Raw genomic sequence first — 19,619 nt, forward strand, 5'->3', positions numbered from 1 at the left:
TGGACACCCACCCACATCAAAGCCACTCCTCCCCTTTTCTTCTCCCCAAGAAATGAGCATGAAACCCAAAATCCCAAAAACCTTTCACTGTAAAAAAGAAGACATTACCTTAAAAACTAAAAAAAAGAGGAGGAAAAACTGGTAACCTCTCTAAAATTACTGGGGCTAGGACAGGGAAACCATAGGAAAGCAACTCTTTTCCCTTTTTCTTTTCTTCCTCTCTCTCTCTCTCTCTCTCTCTCTCTCTCTCTCTAGTCTTTTGTGCTACTCCCCAGCCAACAAAAAAGAGAGCCCCCCATTGCAAACTGGAAGAATGGATTTGAAAGAATTGAAGTGACCTTGACCCATGTAGTGTCCCCTCCCCTCCCTCTATTTAAAACCCTCAAATATCTCACCAAGTCATTCTCTCTCTCTCTTTTCTTTCACTTGGTTTGTTTTTACTACAGTGGTATTAGTTTTGTGTGTGTTTTAGAGTGAGTGAGTGTGTGTGTGTGTGTATTTAGCAAGGGGAAGATGCCAAGGCCAGGACCAAGGCCTTATGAGTGTGTGAGAAGAGCATGGCATAGTGATAGGCACAAACCCATCAGAGGTTCCATGATTGGACAAATTTTAAGGTTCTGGGTCTTGATTATTTTTGTTTATTTGAATAAAGATTGAATCTTTTTATGCATTTTGTGATTGTAAAGTTTTTGCTTTGATTAGGATGGCCTATGACACTCACAGTGCTGCAACAAAAGGGAACAGGGAGTGGCAAGATAAGCTTCTTCTTGTGGTTTGCAGGGCCGAGGAAATCATGTACTCCAAAGCCAACTCCGAGGTATGATTAAACTTTTTGTTTTTTTTTTGGTCTATAGATTCTTGGATCATTATTATGTTGTATTCTGATTTTAAACTCATTATTACATGGTTTCTGTTGTCAAGGCTGAGTATGTGAGCCAAGACACTTTATGGGACAGAGTAAACGATGCCGTTAATACCATTATAAGGAGAGATGAGAGTACTGAAACTGGAGATCTTTTGCCTCCTTGTATTGAAGGTACTTATTTCTTTATGAAATCTCATGTTTCTTGGATCCAACTTTGAAATTATGTTTCTGGGTTCTCATTTTGGCAGCATAGCATCTCAGAGTCAGACTTCTTTTTTGTTGACAATGTCAGAGTCCAAGACTTTAAATTACTTGTAACAATTGCATTTGAGATTGTAAATTATGCATGCCAAGTTTTTAAAGCATGCATTGATCTAAGCTTAAATTGTGTAACTCAAAAATTGAAATTAGGTATAGTTTGTAACAATAGTACTTGAGGTGCTAAATCATGTATACTTTGTTGAAATATTGTTTAGCTGCCCTTAATTTGGGATGCAAAGTGGAGAGAGCTTCGAGAAGCCAACGACACAACAATCCCAGGAGCTACCTCAGCCCAAGAACGCAAGAACCGGCATCTGTAGCTCCTAGAGCTATAGATAGATCTCATGATGAGCAAGGCCCTCGGCTAATGCCAATTCACTCGATCAATCCATTGAACTTTGCTGCAAGAGCCACCACAATTGTGAATCCAAATCTTCCTGTTTCAGAGTCTAGTCATCGTCTGGCTGAGAGTAGTAATGCTCCTCCTCCTCACAGTTACCCTATCTTGTATGAGAATATCCCTCCTGGCAGTGATCAGTTGACAACCAAGGAAGCCGACATGCATCAGAACTTTGGTTCAGTTTATCCCTTGTTTTATGGAAATCAATATCAAATAGAAGCATCTGATATGGTCTCCGAAGTTCCGACAAGGACGAACTCCAACACTATACTTGTGGGTAAACCTATTGGTACATCAGTTGCTGCGCATAGGGATATGGGCGTCTTGCAGACAGTTTTCTCATGTTCCAGTGCTGAAGTTGGTTCCGTGAAAATCACAAAAGCAGATTTCAGGAATATCCATGAGAAGCCAACTGGCACACAATGTGATTTATCCTTAAGGTTGGGTCCATGCTCAGACCCTTGTAGAAGCAACGAGAGAAATCAAGCTCAAGAAAATGAAATCGTTGGCTCTAGCAGTTCTCAAGAAAGAGACAAGTTTAGTGTTTTTTCTCAACATAAAAACATGGAATTCTGTTTTTTTCCCAGTACAAGCAATAGGGGTCCCTCTGAGTCCTGTCCGGATAGGTGGGCCTCAGAGGGTGATGTTCAGAATTCGGAGGCAAACATCAGAAAGCGCAAGGCACCCTTCAGTGACAATGTGGAGGATGGACATTTTTGCTGGCAGTCCAACCAGTTAATTGGTCGAATAGAAGGGCCAGGTTTGTAGGCATTGTTTTCCTCGTTGTAGTGTATATGCTTCAAAATTTGAGATGGTTAGCATTATGCTGGTCGATCCTTTTTGCAACCTCATTTTCCTATGTAGTTCAGATCACAGAGATTTACAACGAGATTGCAACTTGGGACTTAGTAAAAAGGTGAATTGTAAATGAAATCTGAGTTTGATTTAAATTTTAATAGCTGGTGACATAGCTTTCAAAATTGAGACATCAAGCCATCACCACAATCATTTATTCATTCCACCTTACATTGAATAATCTTGATTTCCTACAACCAAAAAAGAAAAAAGAAACAGTTTTAGGACACAGCTTAGAGAAAGTAAAGTAACCTACCACTGTGGGAGTAGGACATATGACAACACTTAAGACGTCAAAGGACAGCATGGAATGACATTGAAACCAGCCTGTTGAAATGTCCTGGTATGACATTTTGGGGCTTCTTCGTGGATGTCTTCTCTAACGTGCAAGAATAAACTTCAAATGTTTGTACTTGCGTTCATAAGCCTCTATGCATTAATCTATGAAAAAGACCAAAAAAAAAGAAGAAAAAGAAATAAGAAATAAGAGAAAAAAAGGGAAAAAGAAAAAGAAAAAAATTCAGGCTTTGTGTTGAGGTAAGTCTGTTCTATATTGGGGAGAGTGTTGCCTAGTTTGCCAATATACTGTTGCGAAGAAAGATACTCTTGTCCCCCATTTCGGTTTGTACAAATTTACATAATTAGGTTTCAGCTAAGGCAATATACCCTGGGTTTATTGCGAGAATCTGATGTGCATAATGCTCCTCTTCCTTGGGTATATCCAAAGAAGGTTTATAAAGGCAAGTTATATTCTGGAGAGGATTCTGATAGTAGGCTTGACAATGAGAATGGATTACGCAGAGGTAACTAGTTAGACAATATGCTGAGAATGTGGAAGAGTATTAAAGTACATCAGATTTCTGGAAATGATTCAGAAGGTTACTTCAGCATTTTGTGTGTTTCTTCAGCATTTCTGGAAATGATTCAGAGGTTACTTTTATATGGTTTCTGTAGCAAGGATAGAAAGTTTGCTTTGATCTTCGATTGAGCATTTGAGTTCACTGTACCTATTCTGAGTAATTTCAATTAGTGAGAGTATAATGGTGGAATGGGGTACACTTTGAATTGGTGGAGTGATCAAGATATCATTTTGGACTTTTCTCTGTCATCAATGTTTCATGGAAGAAGATTAATATAGCTTTCGATAATGCCATGCTCCATTCATTCAGGTTAAAGAATAGACTTGAATTTTTTTGTTTTAATGGAAATGGCCAGTTGCTGGTGTTAAAGCGGTGACTGACTCCCTTCTCGAACTGTTTCTTTACCATCAGCAAAAGAAAGGAGGATCCCTTTTCCGGTGTCTTGTATGTTCTGGAACTCAAGAGTTCACTGTTTTTATGGAAAAGGATAGGATTCTAACCATCATGCATTATGCAGCTTTCCCTAGTTAGCGCTGAAAATATCAAGTTTTGTCTAACTTCCTACAAATCTTTTTAAATTTGAAACTACTATGGTCAGGTTGGGAGACTTCCCAAGATGTTGAAATGGTAGCAATGTGATATAAAGAAGACAAAAATGAAATTCAATAATGCCTGCTCCGCTCCCAACTTCTCCATTCCGTCATTTACTATTTGCTTCATTTCTCTTTTTCCTCTTGCATGCCTCCAATACCTCAGTATGGACATTTAATGTTGATTAGCTGAAAAAGAACTTGTTGGGAGTTTCTTCTTTTTCTATTGTAGGTGCTGAGATCTTTTTTGAAAGAATGGTAGGATTCCTCGTAGCAAGCTCTTGGCAATCATTCTATAGCAGTGGATATAAGCTCAATTTCCACCACATAATTGTATACAAGTATAGATATCGGAGAATATGTTCATGTTCTTCTTTGATCACTCATACGTGTAAATATTTTTTAAGCTATGATTGTGTTATTTGAATCAAAACCTAACCAGCACATCTTGGTATTGGCTTTTACATAATTGATTGGATGTCCGAGTCTTAAGCATGAGCCCCTATATTGAAAACTAAAGTTACTATTAGGGAAATGGAGCATCTAATAGATAGTTCAAACTAAGTGAACATTTTCAGACTCCATAGTTCCATTTATGTCTCCATAATCGATTGATTTGAGTTAACATGTGTCATTTCCTTTTCAACGCCTTCCATTCCTCGCCCCATATCTTTCTGTTTTTGAATATTTTGAGTGCAGAAAAATGTGGGATTCATCTTTCTTTTTTGCCTTTTTCTTTCACTATGTACAATTTTCAATCTGCTAACCTAGCAGAGTGTCAACTTCAAGGGAAATGTACAGGGGAGTGGTGCACCATCTGTCCATGACGTGAACGTGATGGATATTAACACTTCTTATTCGTATAGCTGCTAATGCATGACTATTCTTACAGGTAATTGAGATCTTCGGGTCCCATTAGTAATTGACCCAGTGGTTGAACCAGAAATTAGATGTTTAAACCATTAAACTGGAACCTTCATCAGTTCTCTCCGTCAGATCTGAAAACTATGCGTAGAAGTCTCTCAGGTTCTGGGGGTTGCAGGCCAGGCACAACATGAGGTGGGGAAAAAATTGGAAAGGTGAGGTTTTCGAGTTTTTTCCCATTCTAGAACAGTGGGGAAAATATTTCTCAAATTAACATAGTTGAATAAATAATTTCTAAATTAACAAAGATGAATCTAGCGTGGGAGATATTCGAGCTAGTCCGGGCTTTCTTTTAGATTTATGCAAGACTGCTTTCTCCGCATAGGCATCAAAAGCATGCATAACATTTGACAATCCAGCTAAAGAAACAGATGTCTGATGTGAGATGTTCAAGAATGACCCTTCTGTCAATTTTCTGATGGGTCATTATTGAATGACCCTTCTGTCAATTTTTTTGATCTGTCGCAGTTGACTTGCACACACACGCAACAGCTTAAACATTTTGTATTGCTCTAAACTATTAGGAAATCAGGCAGCAAGAAAACCATAAAGGAAGATCTAGGTAAATCTGTCATAATATGTTCAGATATCATTCAAGAATTTGTGTAGAAAATACTCGTGAAAACATGGGATTTGGACAGTCCTTGCAAGGCTACCTGGTAACTTTTTTTTACATAACCTGTTTTGTATGAACTGAATTAATCATACTAAATTATATAATTCAACTACCACTTATTTCGATCCATATGATGTGAAGGAGGCTATGTCATAACTTCTGGTCATAAAATGTGACAGGACAGCAGGAGGATGGTCCAACCAAGGCTGTCTCCTAATGAACTTATCGGTTTATGAATCTTCCATTGCAAGACAGCTTTATTACAACGAACAGATGTAATCGGTACACTGTCATAAACAATTTAAATATCCCCACATCGATTATTACCAACAAGCTATCTAGGGCTCACCCAATTCTAGAGCTACTGGATAAGAAAAGGTAACTTGCATGACGTGGGTGTCTTTAGATTTAGTTCAAGAAGAAGATGGCTAAGGTGGAGAAGAAAAGAGCAGATAAGGCGGCGGCGACGGCGGTAAGAGATGGAGCTGCAAAACTTGGCGGTATGCCATCTCCAATTTTGATTACCATCTTCTGGCCTTGCTCACAGTGTGTCCCTTCAGAGCAGAGGAAGTAGTGCGTGGCATTATCTTTGAAAGTGACTTTAACTCCTGCATCTTTCAATATTATTCCCATCTTTGTGCAATTATCGTACTCCTCCTTGGTACTTACTTCAGTTGCGGTATGTGTTCCGGTTGTCCAGTTGAATACTGGAAGAAATGAAAACGAAAACACGTCTCATTGATTGATTGGCATGGAGTAAGAATAATTTGGGGAAATACCATGCATGCTTGTTCCTCGTGACAAAACCCACCAAACCTATACCTACATGTTAACTTAGGTTTAAGATAAAGAGTGGCACGATACCTCTTGATATATAGGATTAGGCATACCAGAGATATGGACCAACATCCAGGGGCGGAAGGAGGGGGGGCAAGCAGGGGCCCGGGCCCCCCCTAAAATATTCCGCCCCTGTATAATATATATATACCGCCCCTGGAAAAATGGGATAATAGACACCACTTGACTTGAATTTCTATTCCAAGTCTCGTGTTAACAGTTGTTGCAGGCAAGAGTGATAGAGAGAAGGGAAAGAGACGTATAGAAAATATATATATATATATATATATATATATATATATATATTATTAGGTAATTAAGTGTGGATGAGGTTTTTTATTCTACAAAAGTTTTTTTACTGTAATTAAGTGTGATTTTTTAATTTGATTTTTTTAAAAATTAATTTTTGTACCCTAATATAATCCTGTAAATATAAATTCATTACTTTGCATAATAAATTTTGCGGCCGGTCAAAACCAAAAATATAAATATAAATCATAAGTAAAATTTTTCAACGAAAAAATTGAAATAGAACCATCAATTAATTTATTTTCATTAAACAAAATAAGGTAACTTAAATTTAAAATCCATTTTTATTTTATTTTGAGATGTTTGTTAATAATTTGATGAGGTTTTTTTTATATAATTCTACCATCTTTGCTTTATTTTTTCTTAGATCTGCTAATTTTACCAATTGTTTTTTGAATTCTTGTTATAGTGTTTTTTTTTTAATTAATTAGATATATTTCATTGGTTTGTTTTGATTATACTTTGATTTTTTTATGTTTTATTTTTAGTAGAATCATCAAAATTATCAATTTTTTCTCACAATATATGTTTTGATTTTAGGTTGAACCATGAACAAAATAAAAAGAATTTGATTTTTTTTTCAAAAAAAATATTGATAACTCGCAGCCTAGTGAACCAACTCCAATGTGTAATGTTAAAGTTATGATTGAGCAATCCCATTGCGCCTCAGTTTACAAAGAACCCGCGTTGATTGGTGAGAATAGTTCTTTATTATTTTTTGATTTATTTCAAAGTTTATCAAACATAAATAATGCTTCGTTTTAGCTAATGTTTCTTATATACTTTGTATGTTTATATTTGATAGATATAAAGACTAACATTAAAGTGATGAATATATTATGAAGATGAAATTAACTTCGTTGCTTTGACTCAATTTGGTATTTCTTCAAACATTTTACCTAATACAAAGATAATTATATGTTTATAGTAAATTATTTAAATAAAACTAAATTATTCAGGGTTTTTTACAACTCATGTACAATAAAATAAAATAAATATTATATTTTATTATATTAATTATGGCCCCCCTAACAAATAATTTTAGCTCCGCCCCTGCCAACATCAGTATCATATCATGCATGCATGCAATAAATAGAGCCGTAATTAATTAACAAGCTCATAAAGAGATCAAGAAATGCTTACCGAAGGAGTCTCCTATCTGAAATGTGCTCTGGCTGGTCCATTCCTCATAGTAAGAGCTGTTCGGAGGAATAATCCATCCCAAATCACCTCCAACTGTATAAGTATTAGCTGCATATGCACCGTGAAGCAAACCCACCGATGCAACAATCAAGAACCCAATATTGAAACACAATCGGCTAGCCATTTTCTTGCCTCTGAATCAATGTTTTAGGGGAGCACACAATCTCTTTAAGTATTCTTTGATTTCGGAAATAACGAGGGGGAGAATATATATAGTCTTTAAAAAATGTCTTCAGCAAAGACAGATCGATGATGATCCTCCCAGGATAGGAATGCACCTATATATAGAGAGGGAGCGAGGATAAGTAATATGCACGATGAAAAGTTTGCAAAAGGTGACTGATTGAGTGTTTGACTGAAATTCTAGAACCTCATCATGAAAGATGAAGCTATAGGATGCAGTCCTTAATTTATCAGTTTTTAACAGCACGCGAATTAGGCAAATATTGTTAAAATATACAGAAACAAACACTTGGTAAAGAATGCTTCGTCTTTACTTTTTACATGGCAAAATTACGTCTCGTTGATTTGCCATTCTTCTTTGACTGCTTTGTGGGTGTTTATCTCTGCAATGGCGTGTGGATCAGATAGATCAATAAAATCCCTAGCTGGTTAGTAGAGTCCCTCGCGTGCTCCTCCCAAGTGATGATAAAGAACACTGTCCCCCGTTGAGCCCATTCCCTTTTTGGAGTTTGTCGGTTTCACCACTTCAATCGTTTTGATATTGTCACTAGATATTTGTTATAGACCTTTTTTTTTTTCATCGCAGGAAAGATCAAGATAATGCAAAATCGAGTAGGAGAGATATTTGTTACTTTAGAGGCTGATTTGATTAATTTTTTATTCCAGCACAAAAATTAAGTAGAAGAGAGGAAAAATACCAAAAGAACATACACGCCACAAGTTGCTATAGGACTACACGCGTCGATGATTTGTTAAGGGGACGCTAAGACACTTTGAAACTCGTCTTGGAATCACAGTTTTAGCCACTAAACAGCGCCGCACGAGTTATTAAGTTTTTTTTATTTATCAAATTATCTTATTGCTCTAAAGACACCCAATAACTATCAAATGATCACATGTAAATGATAAAAAAACCCCTATATCAAAGACAATTGTTTTTAATTTTCATGGGTAATGAAGTAACTTGTTTAAAAATCAAGTCAAAGACTAAAAAGCTTCTTAATCCAAGTGATTTTTTTTGTCATTTAAAGGCAATTAAGAACTCACACGTGTAAAGAAAACACAAAAATATAGCCTAACCCCTTCCTTTCAAGTAGAACAATGTGTTCCATGAAAAATACCATCATATCCCCAGACTTGAGACATACTACTTTACCCACCAAAGGATAAAATCAGTTCATAATGGATTTGCATAATATAATGTAATGATCTTTGTTCTTATGTTTAGAATCCATTCCAATGATAGCTCCATGATCTTTGACCTTTATTATCATATAATCTACTCCTGTCTTGTTTATTTCATCTAACATACTGAATTGAGATCTCCTAATCACTTATTATCCCTGATTGTCTCTTGATTTCCTATCAACACAATTTCAGATTGAGATTTCTACCCTGACTTTGGATACAAAGTACACTAATTATTTTTATTTATGCCCCAATAGTTTAGTTGGATCAACCAGGTTGTTAGCTCTAATTGCTAGGTTAACGAGTTAATTTAGATATATCATTTTATTTCAAAAAGACATTGTTTTAGTATTTTTTATAAAAAATTTATTAATTTTAACTTGGTTAAATTTAAACTAAATTTGGATAATGTTTAGTTGTGTCAACCAAGTCATGAGTTAACCTATCAAGTTACATATATTTGATCAGATCAATATTAAAAATCATGGTGTAACTTGTCACATAAATTTGGTCAGGTGAATGTCAACAACAATTCAAAATACATCTCAACTCAGGTCAGACTTCAAATTAACATGTAAATCTAGGTTATGTTTAATAATAATGTTTTGGAGCACATGAAATTTGAATTGCATTTCAGTAAAAAACCAAATTGCAAGTGAGCAGGCTCTTGTTCTGTGCTGGAATTTCAGTTAACAAGTATGGGTTTCATGCCTATGTGATTGAGCTAAAAACTATTTTGAAAGAGTAATTAAGTCCATGTCGGGGAGTGAGAATTAATGTAGAAGTGTATTTTAAAGTATTTTTTAATTTAGAAATATATTAAAATAATATATATTTTTTAAAATTATTGTTTTTATTAATATATCAAAACGATAAAAAAATATATAAAATAATAATATAAAATAATTTTTTATTTTTTTTTAAATATCGTTGCAGCCTTAATGTTAATCCCTTTCAAATAACCAAGACCTCGTCAACTTTGGCTTCCGGAATTCTGACGAAGAAAAGCCTAATTTTATATAAAACACATAAAAATAGAGAAATCATTAGTGTTTTACGGTGGAGATACACAAAAAAGTGATCGGATTAATTAAGTGTTCATAAAATAAGAACCTAACTGCAAGTTGTAAGTGATCGGATTCTTTGTTTGTAGGCAATATTTTCAGTTCATAAGGCTACTCTTTTTATTATTATTATTATTATTATAGCTTGGCTCTAATGCTGGGTTCATGCCTTCGATAACTGTATCCTTTTGTTTTTGTTTTAATTTATTCTTTAAAGAAACAAATTGGGTCCTTTTGATTATTTTTTTTCATTTAAACAAATATATAGCAAACCAATTTTCATCAGGACCTACAACAATATACTATTTTTGTATATTATGAGCCAAAACACTTAATTTTTACTAACTTAGCTTAACATGCAAGAATTTTATAATATTTATGGAGTAACTATTCATACTTATTTCTGATAGAGATAAACATCAAAAAATATAAAGAGAATAAAAAAATATTTTTCAACCCATGTAAAAATATTCTTGTTAATATATATTAATATAACGTCACAAAATGAATCATGACTACACTACCTTGCAATATATATCACCTCATACAATGAAAATTGCTTTGAGACTAGCCAGCTAATAAGCAACAATCAAACTCAGTAACATATATAGAGGATAGAGGCTAATTGAGATGGGTAATTCAGCTAGACACCAAGCACCAATATTAATGTTAGTGCTGAATTCATATGATTAAAAGTTGAATTTAAGAATTATATTAAAATATTAAAAGAGTTGAAGGTTAAAGTGAAAAGAGCTTAAAATTCGAGGGACCATTGTGTAAAGAAATGGAAGTAACTTTCATTTCAAAAAACGAACGCCTGGTTTGGTATTGTGGATGTGTTTCACATTTGGTAAATTCTTCATGTTTCTCAGTCGGATCTGTGTCCAAAAGTGATATTTTTCCACGATTTTTGAGATCTAATTCATGATTTTTCATGGGTTTATTAAATTATCTTCTTAAAAATAAATGATATTTCAGTCAAAGGGTCAAATGAAAAGCATAAATAAGACTCTTTGATTATATAATTTTTTTAAGTGGAATCTCCTGTACTGTTATATCAGATCGATCCTTGATATTTTCGGATTAGTTTTGGAAATGTTTTACTTTAAAGACAACAAATCTTCACGCTACAAAGGCATGTTCAATATGAATAATTTTTCTAACACAATCACATCTTAATTTCTTGTTAATATGATGATTTCTCTCTAACATTTATTACAACAAGAAAGAACAGAGCAACAACGATGGTGGTGGAAATAACTGAAGACAAGGCAGCCATGTTCTTTTTGGCATAGATGAAGGAGAAGAGCTGAGTTTCCATTTCCAACTGCAGTATATGGTAACCTTCAGACCCAATTGACAGCCTGATCTAACGCTACAAATGAAGCTGTATGTTCAATTTTTTTTGTTGTATAACTACTATCATTTTATTTGATAAAATTAAGTATTTAATAATTATCTGTTAAAAAAATAATGTAAATCAAATCTAGAGACTGTATAATTTTATTTTTTTTGAATGAAATAATTATTTGAAATTGTTAAAGTAACGATTACAATTAAAAAAAACTAGAAATGCATTTCTGGTTTTTTTTAATAATTATACTTCAAGGACAACGCATAGGGGAGTGGTGCACCATCTGTCCAAGACGTGAACGTGATGGATATTAACAGTTCTTATAATTCGTATAGCTGCTTATGCATGACTATTCTTACAGGTAATTGAGATCTTCGGGTCCCTTTAGTAATTGACCCAGTGGTTGAACCAGAAATTTGATGTTTAAACCATTAAACTGGAACCTTCATCAGTTCTCTCCGTCAGTTCTGAAAGCTATGCGTAGAAGTCTCAAGTTCTAGTATGGGAAAAAACTCGGAAACTCACATTTCCAATTTTAGAACAGTGGGGAAAATATTTCTCAAATTAACATAGTTGAATGAATAATTTCTAAATTAACAAAGATGAATCTAGCGTGGGAGATATTCGTGCTAGTCCGGGCTTTCCTTTAGACTTTAGGAAGATTGCTCTCTCCACGTAGGCATCAAAAGCATGCATAACATTTGACAATCCAGCTAAAGAAACAGATGTCTGATGTGAAATGTTCAAGAATGACCCTTCTGTCAATTTGTCTGATCTGTTGCAGTAAGACTTGCACACACACGCAACAGCTTAAACATTTTGTATTGCTCTAAACTATTAGGAAATCAGGCAGCAAGAAAACCATAAAGGAGGATCTAGGTAAATCAGTCATAATATGTTCAGATATCAATCAAGAATTTGTGTAGAAAATACTTGTGAAAAACATGGGATTTGGACAGCCCTTACAAGCCTACCTGGTAACTTTTTTATTTTTTTTACATGAACCTATTTTGTGAAAACATGGGATTTGGACAGCCCTTACAAGGCTACCACTTACTGCGATCCATATGATGTCAAGGAGGCTATCCATAACTTCTGGTCATAAAATGTGACAGGACTGGCAGGAGGATGGTCCCACCAAGGCTGTCTCCTACTGACCTTATCGGTGTATGAATCTTCCATTGCAAAGACAACTTTATTCCAACGAACAAATGTAATCGGTACACTGTCATAAACAATTTAAATATCCCCACATCGATTATTCTATATCCCCACATCTTTTTATTGCCAAAGGGCTCACCCAATTCTAGAGCTACGTACTGGATAAGAAAAGGTAACTTGCATGACGGGGGGTGTCTTTAGATTTAGTTTAAGAAGAAGATGGCTAAGGTGGAGAAGAAAAGAGCAGATAAGGCGGCGGCCGCTGTAAGAGACGGAGCTGCAAAACTTGGCGGTATGCCATCTCCAATCTTGATTATCATCTTCTGGCCTTGCTCACAGTGTGTCCCTTCAGAGCAGAGGAAGTAGTGCGTACCATTTGCATTGAAAGTGACTTGAACCCCTGCATCTATCAATATAATTCCCATCTTTGTGCAATTATCGTACTCCTCCTTGGTACTCACTTCAGTTGCGGTATGTGTTCCGGTTGTCCAGTTGAATACTGAAAGAAATGAAAAGGAAAACACGTCTCATTGATTGATTGGCATGGAGTAGGAATAATTTGAGGAAATACCATGCATGCATGCTTGTTTTTGAGTCCTTAATCTGGACAACGAGTTGTGCGTATGGGACTCGACTTGAAAAATATGCGTAAAAGGTGTCAACCAAACCTCTTGACATATAGGATTTAGGCATACCAGAGACATGGACCAACATCAGTATCATATCATGCATGCATGCAATAAAGAGAGCCGTAATTAATTAACAAGCTCATAAGGAGATCAAGAAATACTTACCGAAGGAGTCTCCTATCTGAAATGTCCTCTGGCTGGCCCATTCCTCATAGTAAGTGTTGTTCGGAGGAACAATCCATCCCAAATCACCTCCAACTGTGTAAGTATTAGCTGCATAGGCACCGTGAAGCAAACCCACCGATGCAACAATCAAGAACCCAATATTGAAACACAACCGGCTAGCCATTTTCTTGCCTCTGACAATCGACGTTTTAGGAGCACAATCTCTTTAAGGATTCTTTGATTTCGGAAATAACGAGAGGGAATATATATATATTCTTTCAAAAATGTCTTCAGCAAAGACAGATCGATGATGATCCTCCCAGGTTAGGAATGCACCTATTTATAGAGAGGGAGCGAGGATAAGTTATATGCACGATGAAAAGTTTGCAAAAGGTGACTGATTGAGTGTTTGACTGAAATTCTAGAACCTCGTCATGAAAGATGAAACCAGGATTCAGTCCTGAATTTATCCTGCCTCCCCTGTTTTTGACGGCATGCGAATTAGCCAAATATTGTTAAAATATACAGAAACAAACACTTCGTAAAGAATGCTTCGTCTTTTCATTTTACGTCTCCTGATTGATTTGCCATTCTTCTTTGACTGCTTTGTTGGTGTGGATCAGATAGATCAATAAAATCCATAGCTGGCTATTAGAGTCTCCCTCGCGTGTCTTGTTTTCGGCTAGCCTCGCAAGTGATGATATAGAACGCCCTCCCACGTTGAGCCCATCTCCCTTTCTGGAGTTTGTCTGTTTCACCACCTCAATCGTTTTGATAATTTTACTAGATACGTGGCACGTGATTTGTTGTAGACCTATTACATTTTTTAATTGTAGAAAAGATTAAGATAATGCAAATTTATTTATTTTTTAAATAAAAAATTTTGATCATTCGATTCAGGATTAAAAAAGATTAAAAAAAAAAACGAGTCAAACTTAGTAAATCTATTGAATTCATAATTCGAGATATGATATCATAATAATTTTATTAAAAGAAATAGTAAAAAAACAAAGAATATAATTTTTTTAAAAAATTAATTAAAAAATAAATTCCTTTAGGTATTGCCTCAAATTAAATGATAGGATAAAATCAATAAATTTAATTTAATTAAAAAATAAAATTTTTTTAAAAAAATATTTAACAAAGATAAAATAAAAACCCAAAGCTGCCCTTGTTATTTTAAAAGGAAAGATAAATTCTATAGAAAGAAAATTAGAAAGGAATGTTAGAGAATGAAATATGAAACAAAAAAGCTTAAAAAAGGAAAAAAAAGCCTCCTAGGCCAAAGACAATTGTTTTTAATTTTCAAGGGTAATGAAGTAACTTACTTGTCTAAAAATAAAGTCAAAGACTAAAAACCCACTCAACCCAACTGATTTTTGTTTTTTGTTTTTTAAGAGCAATTAAGTAATCACATTGTGCAAAGAAAATATAAATATATTGTCCAACCCCTTCCTTTCAAGTAATGACCAATGTATTTCATGAAAAATACCACGATACCCCTAAACTTGAGGCATGCTACTTTACCCACCAAGGGGTAAAATTAGCCTTTCATTGTGAATTTATATAATGAAAGACTTATGCCTTTTAGTATAAAGTGTAATGTAATGATCTATACTCTTGTAATGTAATGATCTTTAATCTTTCCATGATCTTTGACCTTCATTATCATAGAATATGTTCTTGTCTTGTTCAATTCATTTAACATACTGAATTGGGATTACCTAATCAATCACTCATTATCCCTTATAATTTCTTAATTTCTTATGGACACAATTTCAGATTGAGATTTCTACCTGACTTTATATATAAAATACGTTCATTATTTTCATTTCTACCGCAACTTGATCAGGTTTAATTGGATCAACCAGGTTGCGAGCTCTAACTGCTAGATTGATAGGTTAATCCAAATATATCATTTTATTTTAGAATGACATTGTTTCAACTTTTTTTATATATAAAAAAAATTCTTTAGTTTTGACATTGTCAAATTTAAACTAAGTTTGGATAATATTTAAAAGGGTTAACCAAATCATAAGTTAACCTATTAAAACACATGGGTTTGTTCATATCAATATAAATAATAATTTAAAAAACAACTTAACTTGTCACATAAGCATGGTCAGGTCAATATCAATAACAATTCAAAATACATCTCAACTTACGTGGTCAGACTTCAAATTAACGGGTGAATCCATGAGGTTATGTTTAATAATAATATTTTGGAGCACATGAAATTTGAATTGCATCTGAGCGAAAAATCAAATTGCAAGTGGGGAGGCTCTTGTTCTGCGCTGGAACTTCAGTTAATAAGTATGGGTTTCATGCCTACGCTGTTGTTTTTTTTTTTTTCTCAACATAGAAATATGGAATTCTAATATTTTAGTTTTTTTTCCCAGTACAAGCAATAAAATGCTATGGTCCCTCTGCCATGTCCAAAATGTCCGGATAAGTGGGCCTCAGAGGGTGATGTTCAGAATTCGGAGGCAAACATCAGAAAGCGCAAGGCACCCTTCAGTGACAATGTGGAGGATGGACATTTTTGCTGGCAGTCCAACCAGTTAAGTGGTCGAATAGAAGGGCCAGGTTTGTAGGCATTGTTTTCCTCGTTGTAGTGTATATGCTTCAAAATTGAGATCTTCGGGTCCCTTTAGTAATTGACCCAGTGGTTGAACCAGAAATTTGATGTTTAAACCATTAAACCATATGGGAAAAAACTCGGAAACTCACCTTTCCAATTTTAGAACAGTGGGGAAAATATTTCTCAAATTAACATAGTTGAATGAATAATTTCTAAATTAACAAAGATGAATCTAGCGTGGGAGATATTCGTGCTAGTCCGGGCTTTCCTTTAGACTTTAGGAAGAGTGTTCTCTCCACGTAGGCATCAAAAGCATGCATAACATTTGACAATCCAGCTAAAGAAACAGATGTCTGATGTGAGATGTTCAAGAATGACCCTTCTGTCAATTCTTTTGATGTGTTGCAGTAAGACTTGCACACACACGCAACAGCTTAAACATTTTGTATTGCTCTAACTATTAGGAAATCAGGCAGCAAGAAAACCATAAAGGAAGATCTAGGCAAATCTGTCACAATATGTTCAAATATCAATCAAGAATTTGTGTAGAAAATACTTTTGAAAACATGGGATTTGGACAGCCCTTACAAGGCTTTAACTTTTTTCTTTTTTTTACAAGAACATATTTTGTGAAAACATGGGATTTGGACAGCCCTTACAAGGCTACCACTTATTGCGATCCATATGATGTGAAGGAGGCTATGCCATAACTTCTGGTCATAAAATGTGACAGGACTGGCGGGAGGATGGTCCAACCAAGGCTGTCTCCTACCTGACCTTATCGGTGTATGAATCTTCCATTGCAAAGACAACTTTATTCCAACGAACATATTTAATCGGTACACTGTCATAAACAAATTAAATTAATGAATCACATCGATTATTCTATATCCCCACATCTTTTCATTGCCAAAGGGCTCACCCAATTCTAGAGCTACTGGATAAGAAAAGGTAACTTGCATGACGGGGGGTGTCTTTAGATTTAGTTTAAGAAGAAGATGGCTAAGGTGGAGAAGAAAAGAGCAGATAAGGCGGCGGCCGCGTTAAGAGACGGAGCTGCAAAACTTGGCGGTATGCCATCTCCAATCTTGATTATCATCTTCTGGCCTTGTTCACAGTGTGTTCCTTCAGAGCAGAGGAAGTAGTGCGTACCATTTTCTTTGAAAGTGACTTGAACTCCTGCAAAAGCCAATATCATTCCCATCTTTGTGCAATTATCGTACTCCTCCTTGGTACTCACTTCAGTTGTGGTATGTGTTCCGGTTGTCCAGTTGAATACTGAAAGAAATGAAAAGGAAAACACGTCTCATTGATTGATTGGCATGGAGTAGGAATAATTTGAGGAAATACCATGCATGCTTGTTCCTCATGACAAAACCCACCAAACCTATACCTACATGTTAACTTAGGCTTAAGATCCAAAGTGGCACGACACCTCTTGATATATAGGATTAGGCATACCAGAGATATGGACCAACATCAGTATCATATCATGCATGCAATAAAGAGAGCCGTAATTAATTAACAAGCTCATAAGGAGATCAAGAAATACTTACCGAAGGTGTCTCCTATCTGAAATGTCCTCTGGCTGGCCCATTCCTCATAGTAAGTGCTGTTCGGAGGAACAATCCATCCCAAATCACCTCCAACTGTGTAAGTATTAGCTGCATATGCACCGTGAAGCAAACCCACCGATGCAACAATCAAGAACCCAATGTTGAAACACAAACGGCTAGCCATTTTCTTGCCTCTGACAATCAACGTTTTAGGAGCACAATCTCTTTTAAGGATTCTTTGATTTCGGAAATAACGAGAGGAAATATATATATATATTCTTTCAAAAATGTCTTCAGCAAAGACAGATCGATGATGATCCTCCCAGGATAGGAATGCACCTATTTATAGAGAGGGAGAGAGGATATAGAAGCATGAACTGATAGAGTGTTTGACTGAAATTCTAGAACGTCATCATGAAAGATGAAACCAGGATTCAGTCCTTAACTTATCCTGCCTCCCCGGTTTTTGACGGCATGCGAATTAGGCAAATATTGTTAAAATACATAGAAACAAACACTTCGTACAGAATGCTTCGTCTTTACATTTTCCATGATCTCAAAGCATGGATCATGCCCCGGGAATCATCTAAGAAAATGATAAATGAGGTGCCGAGGGACGAATCCAAGCCGGGGAAAGTGGAGATTGTTGTTGGGTTAATTTATAAATGATTTATCAATCTGATGAGTAGCTTTAAAGATCATGGAAATATGCTCTCTTTTTAACCATTAGAGATTTTAATAATTTCCTTAATTTGAATATTTTTATATTAGATAATAAAAAGTGAATTTAATCTCGTTGTGAGAAAAATAATCTAGACATATTCTTTTTTTAAAAAATTAAAGATATATTCTTGTTCCCATAACATATACTTTATTGTTTAACAAACAGATATGGTTAATTCAAATTTTATTTGCAAGAATACATGAGCAATAACACATATAGATATGTTTATAGATTTCTTAATTTATAATAAGAGAGGAAAAATTAGGGTGATCAAGAGATAATTAAAGAGTAAATTAAAGTTTACAGTTTTAGTATGCTATAGTCATGATTCTGGAAAAAGAAATTAGTGATGCAGAACCTCTATGATACTGATGTTTAAATTAGAATAAGATTAGAGTATAAATCTAGTCTAATTAATCATTTTTGTTTCTAACATATATAGACCACAGAGCTCAGAGTTTGAAATTATTGCCTGCATTTCCAGTCTGCTCTCGACAAACTATCGTCACAAATTCTTGTGAATCCAGGTATTTAAGTCCCTTTACCATATTAAATGCAGATTTGGACAATAAATTAAATTATAAGATATAGTTATTAAATCCAGACTAAAATTTAACCCAGTTAAGAGACCGGCTACAGTCACCCGGGTCAATAAAACTTTTCTTACTAATTTGTCAGCAAGGAAATGCTTTGGGTTGGGACAGATTATAATTATTAAACTTGTCCTACCCTGCCAAACCTGGTTTTAGGTCACATGAATTAACCCGGTTCAATTAAAAAAATATTCAAATTCTTAATAACTCATATATAAAAATTAAGAAATTTTTATATGCATATAATCTATATATATAGCTATCAAACATGTCATGTGAATAAATGCTATATATATTTATTGTATATGGAAAAATTAAAAACTATTTTATAGGAAATAGTGATATAAAAAAAAATATTTGATATGAAGTATTTACAAATTAATTTTTTTTTTTTAAGTTTATTAATAAAATATATAAAAAGAGATCACGACTCATTCAGGTTTTGAATTGATCCAAAAGTCATTTTGATCAGAATAATTACAAACTTGAGTTTAAAACATTTAAAATTTGGTCAAGATCTTAGGCTACTCGATCTCGTATCAATCTAGTGGGCCGACCGGGTTTTATATCTATTGGAACGACAATAAAATGTTGAAATCACATGATATTTTTTATTCACTTTAAGTGAGCCCAACAAATCGATAAATACAATAATCAATTTTTAATTTTTTGTTCTTAAAGCTTCCCATCTCTTTCCCCTT

At 34.6% G+C, this 19,619-nt stretch overlaps 4 protein-coding genes across 4 annotated transcripts; 1 reads left to right on the forward strand and 3 right to left on the reverse strand.

The window, feature by feature from the left end:
• LOC118052102 (uncharacterized) lies at positions 1 to 2,482 on the forward strand. Its single transcript, XM_035062937.2, has 4 exons — positions 1 to 614; positions 703 to 817; positions 922 to 1,036; positions 1,342 to 2,482. The coding sequence occupies exons 1-4, from the start codon at positions 514 to 516 to the stop codon at positions 2,292 to 2,294; spliced, it is 1,284 nt and encodes a 427-aa protein (XP_034918828.1). The 5' UTR covers positions 1 to 513; the 3' UTR covers positions 2,295 to 2,482.
• Positions 2,483 to 5,585: 3,103 nt separating this feature from the next.
• Positions 5,586 to 8,063, reverse strand: LOC118052103 (umecyanin). Its single transcript, XM_035062939.2, has 2 exons — positions 7,661 to 8,063; positions 5,586 to 6,078 (listed from the first exon to the last, which is right to left on the reverse strand). The coding sequence occupies exons 1-2, from the start codon at positions 7,842 to 7,844 to the stop codon at positions 5,780 to 5,782; spliced, it is 483 nt and encodes a 160-aa protein (XP_034918830.1). The 5' UTR covers positions 7,845 to 8,063; the 3' UTR covers positions 5,586 to 5,779.
• Positions 8,064 to 12,685: 4,622 nt separating this feature from the next.
• Positions 12,686 to 13,775, reverse strand: LOC118052105 (umecyanin). Its single transcript, XM_035062940.2, has 2 exons — positions 13,465 to 13,775; positions 12,686 to 13,169 (listed from the first exon to the last, which is right to left on the reverse strand). The coding sequence occupies exons 1-2, from the start codon at positions 13,646 to 13,648 to the stop codon at positions 12,874 to 12,876; spliced, it is 480 nt and encodes a 159-aa protein (XP_034918831.1). The 5' UTR covers positions 13,649 to 13,775; the 3' UTR covers positions 12,686 to 12,873.
• A 3,065-nt stretch (positions 13,776 to 16,840) lies between these two features.
• LOC118052106 (umecyanin) lies at positions 16,841 to 17,903 on the reverse strand. The gene is made up of 2 exons (XM_035062941.2): positions 17,602 to 17,903; positions 16,841 to 17,323 (listed from the first exon to the last, which is right to left on the reverse strand). The coding sequence occupies exons 1-2, from the start codon at positions 17,783 to 17,785 to the stop codon at positions 17,028 to 17,030; spliced, it is 480 nt and encodes a 159-aa protein (XP_034918832.1). The 5' UTR covers positions 17,786 to 17,903; the 3' UTR covers positions 16,841 to 17,027.
• Positions 17,904 to 19,619: the final 1,716 nt, after the last annotated feature.

This window comes from Populus alba, chromosome 18 (assembly GCF_005239225.2).
Source record: "Populus alba chromosome 18, ASM523922v2, whole genome shotgun sequence".
Classification (NCBI taxonomy): domain Eukaryota; kingdom Viridiplantae; phylum Streptophyta; class Magnoliopsida; order Malpighiales; family Salicaceae; genus Populus; species Populus alba.

Excerpts from the sequence above, each read along its gene's own strand:
- LOC118052102 (XM_035062937.2), top strand. The coding sequence starts at position 514 with ATGCCAAGGCCAGGACCAAGGCCTTATGAGTGTGTGAGAAGAGCATGG. Across the intron at positions 818-921 it reads ACTCCAAAGCCAACTCCGAG|GCTGAGTATGTGAGCCAAGA; the intron begins GTATGATTAAAC and ends TCTGTTGTCAAG. Across the intron at positions 1,037-1,341 it reads TTTGCCTCCTTGTATTGAAG|CTGCCCTTAATTTGGGATGC; the intron begins GTACTTATTTCT and ends AATATTGTTTAG.
- LOC118052103 (XM_035062939.2), bottom strand. The coding sequence starts at position 7,844 with ATGGCTAGCCGATTGTGTTTCAATATTGGGTTCTTGATTGTTGCATCG. Across the intron at positions 6,079-7,660 it reads TCAGATAGGAGACTCCTTCG|TATTCAACTGGACAACCGGA; the intron begins GTAAGCATTTCT and ends CATTTCTTCCAG.
- LOC118052105 (XM_035062940.2), bottom strand. The coding sequence starts at position 13,648 with ATGGCTAGCCGGTTGTGTTTCAATATTGGGTTCTTGATTGTTGCATCG. Across the intron at positions 13,170-13,464 it reads TCAGATAGGAGACTCCTTCG|TATTCAACTGGACAACCGGA; the intron begins GTAAGTATTTCT and ends CATTTCTTTCAG.
- LOC118052106 (XM_035062941.2), bottom strand. The coding sequence starts at position 17,785 with ATGGCTAGCCGTTTGTGTTTCAACATTGGGTTCTTGATTGTTGCATCG. Across the intron at positions 17,324-17,601 it reads TCAGATAGGAGACACCTTCG|TATTCAACTGGACAACCGGA; the intron begins GTAAGTATTTCT and ends CATTTCTTTCAG.